Here is a 12,950-nt window from a genome sequence, read left to right on the forward strand (position 1 = left end):
TTAAATCGTCTGATGATTTAAAAACTTTGCCATAAAGAGAAATCACAAATGAGAGGTGGTCATCAAGCAAAAACCTGTTTCTGTAACTTTTCATCTTTTAAACAATATCAAACATAATTAAAAGTAATTCATTTTTCCAATTCTATACTGTTTATTTTGAAAAGTATGTATATCTGAATTTCAAAACATTTAATTAAGAGATAGTACTTTTGGATAAGACACCAACTCATTACCAAGACATCATCATTTAGCATATAATAATATTGTTTCCCACATAAAATTATCATTCTAAATTTAAAGCAATGATAAAAAGATTAACCTGTTGATGGATGATAGGGGCAGGTGTACCAAGAGATTCTTCTTTCTCTTCAACAAGTGCATCTTCGCCAGTAACTGTTTCTAAAAACCAATATTTGCTGTCAGTTAGAGACTTTTCATTCCATAAATCACTATAGTCTTCTTTTTCTTTCTTTACTTCACTTTCTTCCACTACCTGAAAAAATTATAGTATTTCAATATTTATAAAAAATCTAATTTTTCAAGACTTTTCATTATAATTCAACTTTCAAAAATGCATTGTTTCCCACATATTTTCAATAACAAATTACAAAAATTATATTTTTTGTACAATTTGCTATATATATATGTATGTGGAAGGTATATTTTCTAACTGTTTAAATCAAAGAACATTAATAATATATAACCTTGAGAAACATTTAACAGATATTTAATGGGAAAATAATTAAGTAGAACATGTAAACAAGTTTTTCATACAGCAGTTGTTTTAGTAATGTATTAAACAGGACAAAACTTATGTTTATCAAAGAAATTGAAAATCTGTACTAAAAATTCTTATTTTTCTAGATTAAACAAATGATTAAGTTCATTATTAAAAACTCTTATGTTTTTATTAACTTGTTTTCAAAATTAAACTCATTGATATTTGTTTCACAAATTACTGCTGTAGTAATATCTGTTTCACAACATATATCACTACACATGTCGCCGACTGATAGGTGTTCGTGCTACAGTGGTGCAGTCCAGGATGCCAAGCATTTGATATTTGAATGTACAAAGTTTATTCCGGAAAGACGTAACTCAGGAACTGCCTTCTAAAGAACAATATAGCTTGGCCTCTTCATTTATCTGCCTTTGTACAGAGTAAATCATCTTTCATTTCCTTTTGTACATATATTAAAAGTATTTTCCCCCGTATGATTTAAACTTTACTTCAGTGTGTTTGTCTACATATATTTGCATATATACTTTTGTATTTGTATTTTGAATATTTTATTTGTTCATGCTTTTTCAATTGTTTTATATCATTTACTGTATGTTTCTGTTACTATGTGACCAATTTTGTTTCATTTTGCTTTTGTTTGTGTATCTACTTGTTTCCCCCCATTTTTCTTTCTTCTTTCTTTGCATTTGTGCCTGCGTCCTTATATTTGAAATTTATTCTACTGTCAATTGCGTACTGACTTACATCTGTAAGCCTTGTGGTATACTTGTTGGCACACAAGGAGTTTATACATCGAGAACAAAAACATATATCACTACAGCATTGATTCATCTGGAGAAGTTGAAGTATTAGAATTCTGTATAGTTTTCTGAAAATAGCTGTATATCAGAATGTGATTTTTGGAATTAATTCTCTATGATATAAATCCAATAAAAATATTTAAAAATATATAAAGAATTTTACTTTTCAATTTGTTATGATAATACAATGTATGTGGTATATTCTATAAGAAACACTACATTATGCAATATTTTTAAAGATAAAATTCCTATATAATAAATCTTGAGCATAGTTACAATAAGTTTAAGAACTGAAATTTACAATAAATTCAATTTTGAAAAAATATGGAGGAAAGGGGTTATGAATGCAAAAGTTTTATTGACTGAATTATTGATAAGTGTATACAAAATCATGAATCATTTATAGAAAAAATAAAAGAATTTTTTTTTTTTTTTTTTTTTTCAAAATTAAAGTATTGTGAATGTAATGTTCAAATATATATCTCATATCAGCAAATTAATACAACTAATTAATTGAATCCATTAATATTATTGGTTACATTGTGATTTCTTTCAATAATTTTTAATGCTTTAAAAATCAATAATTTTTAATGCCTTAAAAATCAATAAATTATTACTTTTAATCAAGTTTTGATTATTAATTACAAAACATTTACAAAAGCCGAGAAGATATTAAAATCACCACATGTAAAAATATAAACATTTGTATAAATTATTGTTAAGAGTTTGAAAAATTTTATTCAAACTTACTGGTTCAGATACTATAGATGACAAAATGTTTGTCAGAAGATGAACAGTGCCAGGAGAAATATGTAAAATAAGATCTCTAAACATAATATCCATATGCTGAGAATGTTCTCTAAAATTACACTGGATGTCTATATCACAAGGACTCAAGATCTATAAAAATGAATAAATAAATGAAAAAAATAATAAAAGAAAGTTTAATACAAAAATTTTATAAAATATATCCTTATTTTTACACACAAATTATGTATAAGATATTCAAATTCAAGGTATTGAATAATATAAAGAAAAACATTTATAGGTTTATTTGTAATGCATAAGTATATAAGAAAAAATATTTTTAGTTTTAATAACAAATATCAGAAGAGTTTTAGATTCAAAAAGGTATTACTGTATTTCAAGCAATTCTTACAGTAGCATATTTCAGAATGACTTTAAGAAATTAAAAAATATTACTACTTATGCACAGTCTGAAGTAATTGTATTAGATTACTTCTCCTTTAAAAAAAAAAAAATGCAAGAAAAAAAACAAGAAGTTAATATAAAATATTTGTATTAACTTCCCCTTGTGGATATATTAATGAAATAAGAATTGAATATTAAAAGAACTAGTGTTAATATCCGATAACTGAAAAGAATCTCAATTTCTCACAAAACAAATAATTAAAAAGGAAACACGAAAGAAAGGAAAACTGTCCGAAAGGAATATATTCTTATGTTAATAAGTCACAATGAGATACATTTAAAAAGAAATAATGCTGGAAAATAATCACAAGTTAAACTAATAATAAATTTGATAAAATAAGGGAAGATAAATAAACATGCAACCTTTTAACTTCTCTTAAATTACATATCCAAATTTTTTTTTTTTAAATTTCTGGGTGAAAAATTATATTTTTAAAACTAATTTAGATATGAATTTGAAATTTGGAGCTATTAATATAACATCACAATGAAATTTTATATTTTTATACATATTGAAAATCCAAGAGTGGTTTGCAATGTCATAAAAACCTGATACTTATTTCCAAATTTAAGATAGTTAAGTTTCTAAAGCTTGGAAGTTTAGTTTTAGACTGCGCACAATGTTATATAACACAGTACTTAGTTTTATAACACAATGCTATAAGCAATATTACATATTTTAGCAAACTATGGTGTAGTTTCATTTATATAGCTATAATAAATAATAAACCCATTTACATATATGAACAAAGTACATATAAGATACTTGATTATATTTAATTTTAAATTTGTAACTTACTTCTACTCTATTACATGCATAATGTTACATTTATAACAGAATATAACTCTTTAAGAATATTCAACTAAACAAGATTAGATATATTTTCTAATAAAAGACACTAAAAATTAAAAATTTTCATTATATTTATGAAAAATTTACCAAACAAAAATTCAATAATTCAAATTCTAACAATCAACATATATATATATGAAACAATAAAAGGAATTTCAGTTTCTGAAATTTCAAGAACAAAATTTAAAGCCAAAATTTACCTTAGCAGAAGTTTCATGCCTTTTATCACAATTGAAGCATGCAGTATAAAATGTCAAATTTTTTATTGAACCTGTTATTGCTTGGGAAGAGCCAGACATAGTCACTCTTAAATCAACTTCATTCTGAAAATAAAATAAAAGATAATTTATGGAAAGTTCAAATGGATAGGGTAGAATCCAAAACTATTCTACTGGTTCAAATTAACTTTTTCTGCCAAAAGTAAAAGAGAACATGCATTTCTTGCTGTTCTAGACATCAGACCATTGACATAAATTTATTAAATCTGACAAATATGAATCCTTTTTTAAAAATTTTTTTTTTATTAAAAACCAAAAAAGATGCTAACATTTTTTTCTACAATAACTTCCATAATTGTAACTACATAAAAAATAATTTTCACATTATTTCAAAAAAAGGTTTCAATTGATATAATTTTTTTATCTGAATTTTAAGCAATTAAAAAAATGTATTTTGCATAATTTACCAACAATTTTCAATATTTCATAAGATATTTAATCATGTGATTTTTCCCTTTTGATAAAAGTCGAGGAAGAAAGATTCTATTATCAGTGCAGTTTGCTTTAAAAAAAATAAATAAAATGCAGTATCATTAAACAGCATGCAATGAGAAAATAGATTAACTATATAGAAAACTTTTTAATGGCTTTAGGATATCATGGAACTTATTTCCTTCAGTTACACTCATTATACATGAACCTTTAGATTATTAAAATAACATATCTCTAATGCCCATCCCTATTTGATGCTTAAAAATGTTGTTGAAGACATCAAATCATGCATAGCAAAACAAACTTTAAATAAAACAAATATTTCCAGTGAACCAGCTGGTTATCAAAGGCAGATGGTTTATAATAATAAAGGAAAATGTTATTTAAAATTTTTCCCAAGGCATACCATTTGATCTAGAGTTCCCAAATTCAGTACATGTAAACTCTGGAAAGTTTGGAATATTTTAAAAAATATAATTACATTGTTATTTAAAAATTAAATAAAAGTCATTTTTTAGGTTATAACTTTCAAAAATATTATAGATGAAACTTTTTATTCTATCTTAAGGTTTAAAAAAATCATCCTAATGACACCAAATGTAGTTATAATTCATGCATCCAATCTCTTTCCTAATTTGAAAAAAAATGCTTCACACATATTTCTATGCATAATTCACAGCAATGCACTCTATTATTTCAATGAAATTTAGATAATTTTCATTGTTCATACAGATATTTGCATATTAATCTGCAATTGTTGAAAGTTAAAAAATGAAGATTCTGCTTTTTGTATTCTTTAGAAATAATTAATGAATTTTACTTTTTATTACACCTTCTTTAAAAAAAAAATAATAAATAAATAACACTGTGAGCAAAATTCTTCAAGATAATAAGAATATTAGGAAAATATCCAGTAAGCCCAAATTTGCTTAAATTTAATTGCTTTTTTTTTTTTTTTGGTATGCTTGAGAAACAAGAAAATAACAAGCAATTATACGTTGGTTGATGATTGTAATTAGGACATGGGACATCACTATTAGAAACTTTAATATAGACAAAAAATAGAAAATAAAACTAAAAGAATATGAGTTAAATATCTGCCACAATCTTAAATTTAAAATTACTTTGTTTCAAGGAAATTTAACTTTGACATTGCTTAACTTGGAAAAATTATATGATAATGCCACAGAATACATTTTTCAATTTTAGGTTAACCTTTATTAAAGTCACTAGAAATTTTATAATTCTAATCACAAATACCCTGTCAATTGTACAGAAAATTTTGCTGCATTTTTGTTATGGTATAACATGCCTTTTTCTAATTGGACCTTTTGCTCAATTGCTTTTTTTTAGTCATTTTTTTATGACCTCCTTAAGTAGTGCCTTAATAAATTCCTCACAGTCATTTAAAAGTACATGCTACTTTTCTAGCTATACAAGCTATTTTGAATTTAAAAGACTTAAAAGGTCTTTACCAATCATCCCAAACAGACATTCTATTGAAATTAAACAATCAGTATTACTGTTAAGAAGTTGGTCACTAAAGATAAGTAATGTGTAAAGAAGTTAAAAACTCAATTTTTAGACTTTTATAAACAAGCATCTATTTGGAGACATAAACAAAAGAAAATTTAATGAATGAAAATGATAGTGAATTTAATGAAAGAAAATTAAAATCTCAAAATAAAGTACTGAGTTCAAGTTAAATCTACATGAATTCTAAATTTAATCATTACTTAGAAATTTGACTAAATCACATTTGCTGTAAAACAGTAAATGTGATTTAGTAATAATGTGCAAGTAATGTGATTTAGCAATTTTTAATAATAGGATATTGCAACATAAGCAAACATAGAAAATTCTTTAAAAATTAACACAGGTAACACATTCTTTAAACAATGTTTTTAATCCCTTCATGATTATTATAAAAAATGCTCCATTTTCAGATTCTATTTAAAAAAAACCTTTGTTAAATCTATCATCAGATAATGATACAATTTGAATAAGAAGATAGAAAGCAAGGAAAAAAGGGATATGGAAATGCATTCAAAGCTTATGCAAAATCACAAGGGAATTTCCCTACTTTCAAGTAATAGTATCTATTATAAACACATATAGTGTGAAAACCAGGAATGGATGTAATTGTTACGTAAGCATGTTGCCCCGCCTCTCACTTGTAACGCCCTCTAGCGGTATATGTAAAAAACCATCAGGCTTTGTAACATCATCGACGAAGCAGCAACGCCGAAAGGCAAGGCTCAATCCAACTCCCGAAAGCGGAGAAACAATAAAGTCTTTAAAATTCAAAAAAGGTCCGTCATCATTATCGAACCTCTCCATTCTGGTCCGTCGAGCCGGAGACGAATTAGCGAAAAGATGGAAAAGAATAAAACTCAAAAAGCCAAAGAGTTAAATAGAATCCGTGGAAGGATAAAGGCGAAACTAACAAGTGTTAAAAAGTTTGTTGAAAGTAGTTCAACGGTTGAAGAAGAAAATAAATTCATATTAAGCTGTCAACAAAAGCTGGCAATTGTGGAAGAAATAAAAAATGAATTAGAAATTTTATTCAAGGATTATTTAGAAATCGACGAAGATGAAACGCTAAGCCAAAAGTGCGATCAAGAAATATTGGATATCGAAGAAGAAAGAAACGAATTAGAGGTAAGTTTGAAATGCTTACTCTCTAATTATAATGTTAAGGAAAATGTAATTCATAATATAAATGATCAAAATTCAAATTTGAAAGCTTATATCAATCATATTGAATTAAAAACGAAACTTCCGGAAATTCCCTTCCCGCTATTTTACGGAAAAATGGAAGAATTCAGTAATTTCAAAAATCAATTTATGTGTCTAATAAACGATAATACTGAATTAACGAATGATCAAAAGTTATTTTATTTAAAAGCTGCCCTCCGTGGTAAAGCTAAATATATAGAAACAAGTGATGATACATTTGAGTCACTGTTTGCTGCTCTCGAAGAACGCTTTGAAAATAAGCGAGCAATTGTTGATATTCACATTCAAAATATGCTAAAACTAGAAAAATTAAATTTTGAGTCTGCAAAGGGCTTACGAAATATCACAGACACAATAAATAAAAGTCTGAGAGGTTTAAAAAGTTTGAATTTAGAAAGTAATGACTTAACAAATGCTATATTAGTAAATATAATATTAGAAAGACTTGACAAAGAGAGTAGAAAGGCATATGAAATGTCCATCCAATCAAAACAAATACCTTCATTGAAGGAGCTCTTGCAATTTTTAGAATCAAGAGCGATGGTACTCGATCAATTAGGGAAATACCCTACAAGTAACAAATTCCACAAGGAATTTCAAGGCTCAATAAATAAGCCGAAAAACTTTCTTCTTAATACGAATAAACTAAGTAATGCAAAGCCATGTATTTTATGTAAATTTGAACATCCTTTACAAAGATGCTCTGAATTTTTAAAATTGAGTGTTACTAAAAGAATCGAGCTTTTAGAAAAATATAACATTTGCAAGAACTGTTTGAAATTGCATAAGCCACCCTGCAAATCCACATTCCTCTGCCGAAGCTGTCAAAAATCAGGCCATAATTCTTTGATACATCTGGATCCTAAACTCTTAAGTACGCGCCTAGCAGAGGTAACGCCCCCAGACGCGGGGGAGCAACTTTATGTAAACAATGAACCGTCTGGCTCGTCGAGGTTCCCCCAAAAACTGACCCCTGAGGCTGAGTCAGCGCTTGCAAGCAACTCGAAACTATCTTCAAACCTTCTATGCACCGCGCAGTTATTTATTGAAGACGCATTTGGTCAAAAAATAAAAATAAAAGCCCTGTTGGATTCAGGGAGTTCGGTAAACATAATAACTGCAGATTTGGCCAATTCTTTAGATTTGAAGCGGGAAAAGGTTAATGCATCCATCTCTGGTATTAACGGAGGAGAATTCTTCGTTAAAAATAAATTAAACACTACCATTTTTAATGAAGACAATGATTTTTCCAGAACTGTATCATTTTTAATTATGCCTAAAATAACGCATTTAACTCCTTCTAAAGAAATTGATATCTCAAAAGTTAACTTCCCAAGTGAGATAAAACTTGCGGATGACACTTTTCATATTCCTAGTCAAATTAATGCATTACTTGGATGTGAGTTGTTCTTTGATTTATTGAAGGCAGAAAAATTTAGATCATATGATAATTCACTCTTATTACAAAATAGTGTGTTCGGATATTTAGTAACCGGAACAATCAACAGCAGAAATTCCCATTTCTTTTCTGGATTAATTTTTAAAAATGATAATCTGGAGAATTCTGTTAAAAATTTCTTTAACTTAGAATCTTTTCCTGGTGATAATACAGATGATTCAGTCGAATCAAAAACATATGAACAAACTTACTGTGAGGAACATTTTCTTTCCAATCATCAGAGGGATAGTACCGGAAGGTATGTTGTTAAATTACCAATAGTTGAAGAAAAACATTCTACACTAGGCGATTCAAGAGAAATGGCGGAAAGACGTTTAAATTTACTTTGGAAAAGATTAGATAAAAATAAAACAATGTCAATGCAATACAAGGCTTTTATGGATGAATATTTCCAGTTAAATCATATGGAAAGAATTTTAGATTCTCCTGAAATTGCCAGTAGTGAATATTATATTCCTCATCATGCCGTGTTTCGCCCAGAAAGCACATCAACACCCTTGCGTGTCGTTTTTGATGCATCTGCAAATTCTAACAATGGAGTTTCACTTAATTCCATTTTATTGAACGGTGGAACAGTTCAACAGGAACTATTTTGCATCATTCCAAGATTCCGAACATATCAGTTTGCATTTAGTACAGATATAAAGAAAATGCATCGCCAAATTTTGGTCGCAGAAACAGATAGAGACCTGCAAAAAATTCTGTGTAAACCTAATAGATTTGCTCCTGTGGAAACATACAGACTACGGACTGTGACATATGGAACAAAATGTGCTCCATTTTTAGCCACCAGAACACTCAAGGCATTAGCTGAGAAAGAAAAAAGTGTATTTCCTCAAGCATCTGCAGCACTTCTTACTGATGTCTATGTTGACATTTTAACTGGTTCAAATAACTTACCAGAAACCAAGGCTTTACAACAGCATTTAATAGAACCTTTAAGTAAAGGAGGCATGCAACTTCACAAATGGGTTTCCACCCAACCACCATAGATCTACATTGCTTCTGTGATGCCTCAAATAAGGCCTACACTGCAGTCATCTAAGTGTGTTCAAAAAATAAATCCTGTGAAGTGAATCGCGAGTGTGTCCAATCAATAATGACTTTCTGAAAGAAGTTAAAACTCTTTGTGAATTGAATTGACTAACTAATATTTCTAATAATTTTATTTGAATATTTTAAATTTAAGTAACAACTATACTAAAATTGTAAGTTATCTTTTCAGATTTATTAATCATTTGAAGTGTTCTTCTAAAATGTATAAAAGGTAAGATAATAATAATGGAAATTCAAGCAGCATCCAACTTCATGGTCAGCAAGGTGCAATCTTCTGAATTTTCAGAGGAAATTAATTATTTGTCAAAATGGCAAAATTAACTAAATTAGTACAACAAGTTTGGAAAAATTAGAAACGTAATTATTTGAATAATTTACATCTTAGAAACAAATGGCAGTTTGATAAGAATAATGTAAATCTTAATGATATGGTTGTAATCAAAGATCCAGATTTGCCTCCATATAAATGGAGACTGGGTAGAATTCAAGAATTAATAAAAGGTTCAGATGGTTTAGTCAGAGTTGTTGTAATAAGAGTTTTGAATGGTGTTATTAAAAGAGGCATTAGTCAAATCTGTTTACTTCCAAAAAATTAATTGGATTTATATGTGTATATGATAGTAAATAATATATAGAGACTTTAACTCATTTGTATAAATGTGTATATATAAGAATTATTTCAGTATTATTTTGTGTAAATTTATATATAAGAATTATTTCAGTATTTTTTATTTGTTTTTACATTTATTCATTTTTTGTAATAATTCTGTCGAATTTATTGTGATGTGTTAAATTCATATAGTGTCTGAATATTGAAATTGTGCAATTTCAAAGCGGGAGTATGTTACGTAAGCATGTTGCCCCGCCTCTCACTTGTAACGCCCTCTAGCGGTATATGTAAAAAACCATCAGGCTTTGTAACATCATCGACGAAGCAGCAACGCCGAAAGGCAAGGCTCAATCCAACTCCCGAAAGCGGAGAAACAATAAAGTCTTTAAAATACAAAAAAGGTCCGTCATCATTATCGAACCTCTCCAGTAATTCAGAAAAAGGTATTAAAATGAAATTTCATTAGGAAATAATTATTTTTAGAAAAATGAATGAATTGAAATCACACACACAAGCTAACAAACTAAATTTCCATTATCATAAAAATGAGTTAAGCCCCTTTGGTTACAAGAAAAAAAACAAAGAAACTTACTGAATCTTGCAAGCTATAAAATCACTTTTAAACCATTATAACATTTCCATTATAAAATTAATTTTATACATCTTTCAAATGCAATTTATGCATTGCACTATTTTGAAAGGCCTCCTTCAAATACCTGGAAGACCACAGATTTCATAACCAAATTTCATATTTTGTAAAAATCATTAATTTGAACACAATATAGATATTTAAAAATTGAAAATTAAATATATTTAGGTAGCTTCATTAAGAAAAATAACGTTGGTTTAATTCAATGCTTAATTTTTCAACTCCAGAATATCAACAATTATTTGATTTGGTTATGAAGAATGATTAGTTATGAATTATTATAAGAAATTTAGGAAAGACTTGGTTATTTAAAAAGATTAAGTTACAATATCTCAAATATGTACTGAAATATTAAAACTTGCATATTCATAACTTGATATTATTTCTGAAAGATATTTTCCTTAATTCATTCCAAAATAATATACATATCAATAATTTTTACTAACATTTAAGCATTTTATTTGAAATATTCTATTATGATTTGTTGATGATGATGGAAATAATTAAAATTAGACATTTACTGAAAGTTTAAAAATCAAAACATTTTAAAAACATACATTGAGGAAGATAGCATTTGAATCCCCATCTTCTATATTTTCAACAAGCACAATATCAGGCTTTTGTACTTTTAAAAATATCACAGTAGCACCACTTGTTTGACTAAGGCTATCATCAGATACTGAGTGTGATGTTGTGGGGACTGCCTGTTTGGAATTTTCTGTAATAAAATAATGTCTAATAATATTACACATAAACAATATAATACCATAAATAAATAATACTTCTCTCTCATCAATACATTTGGATATTATAAAAATTAACCTCAACAGCTTTTATAAAAAAGGAAAATGTAAAAAAGAAAAATATTTTTTATTGATTTTTTTAATTTAAAAAATTAATAAAACTTGCTCCTATTATTATTTTTTTTAAACTTTGGTATGGCTGAAAGATTATGCATATCATAAAAATATTCATACAAATATTTAAACTTTTTAAAATTAATATTTATAAAATAAATCTAACAGAAGAGTCATTAACAAGGTGCATAGGGATAAATTTCTGCAAGAATTCACTACTTTTAAGCACTTTTTAAACAGCTGAGTCATAAAAAAACCCAAAAAAACTAAGCAGTGTAGCACATGTATGCATACATAAATCCTCATACTTTTTAAGAATAGGACGTTTTCTGCTTTATAATAATGCACAAATACTAATGAAAAAAATTTAATTTTAAATGTGCATTCTTAAAATTTTAATGTTTATTTCTATATTTGCCGAATGTCTTCTATTATGAAACAAATGAGGTCTTTTTGGTTTTTGCAAATACTTAAAAATGATTACAAAAATGAAAAATTTCCACTTATCAAAAAATTAAATCAATTTCAGTCTGTGACCATTTTAACATTTCTTAAAATTAGCAAATTACTAGTTCATTTAAATGAAATATCATTTCTGAAAATGTTAATATTGATGAAGAAATATAACAACCAAAAACTTCATATTTGATTTTTATATATGTAACAACAAATTAGGATTTGATATGGTTGGGATGGAAAGTATAAATTTCCTCTGCACTCACTCCCTAAATTTAGTAATTTTATTTGCAGTTTTATAAAGTTAAGAAAACATTCTGGAATAACTACCATCATAAGACTGGCAAAACTGCCACAAAATTCACAATAAAACAATGCCATGTTCTAAATGAACTTTTTAACACATTTTTTTAATATAATTTTAATACAAATGAATAATAAAGTTCAGAAATAGTCAGACTATAAAAAATTGTCTTATCAGTTCTTACTTCTGAAGTTTAGTAACAGACTTTTTAAACATTTGACATATCAAAAATTTAATAAAACCTATTTATATGCAAAAAAAAAAAAACTTATTATAATAGTAAAAAAAATTACAAAAAGACAAAATTATATAATTTGCAAAGAAATGAACTCTAATAAGTTTTAGTTTTCATAAGTAAAAGAAATAAATCTATAAAGTTAAAAAAAAAAAATGTAGTTAGAAAAAAAAAAAAAAAAAAAAAAAGAACAAAAATGGTAATAAGCAATAAATTTTTTATTTCCTTTTTTTTTTTTTTTTTTTTTTTTTTTTTTGCATATATATAT

General features: G+C 26.9%; 1 protein-coding gene across 7 annotated transcripts in view; it reads right to left on the reverse strand.

The window, feature by feature from the left end:
* The window catches only part of LOC129977637 (intermembrane lipid transfer protein Vps13-like), a 123,223-nt gene that overhangs the window by 56,202 nt on the left and 54,071 nt on the right, over window positions 1–12,950 (reverse strand). For all 7 annotated transcript variants that reach the window (XM_056090576.1, XM_056090575.1, XM_056090579.1 and 4 more), the window contains 4 exons: window positions 11,388–11,548; window positions 3,808–3,930; window positions 2,293–2,442; window positions 320–493 (listed from right to left, as the gene is read on the reverse strand). In XM_056090576.1, the coding sequence (XP_055946551.1) occupies window positions 320–493; window positions 2,293–2,442; window positions 3,808–3,930; window positions 11,388–11,548 (608 nt within the window). The remainder of the gene's footprint in view (window positions 1–319; window positions 494–2,292; window positions 2,443–3,807; window positions 3,931–11,387; window positions 11,549–12,950) is intronic.

This window comes from Argiope bruennichi, chromosome 1, assembly GCF_947563725.1.
Source record: "Argiope bruennichi chromosome 1, qqArgBrue1.1, whole genome shotgun sequence".
In the NCBI taxonomy this organism is placed as follows: domain Eukaryota; kingdom Metazoa; phylum Arthropoda; class Arachnida; order Araneae; family Araneidae; genus Argiope; species Argiope bruennichi.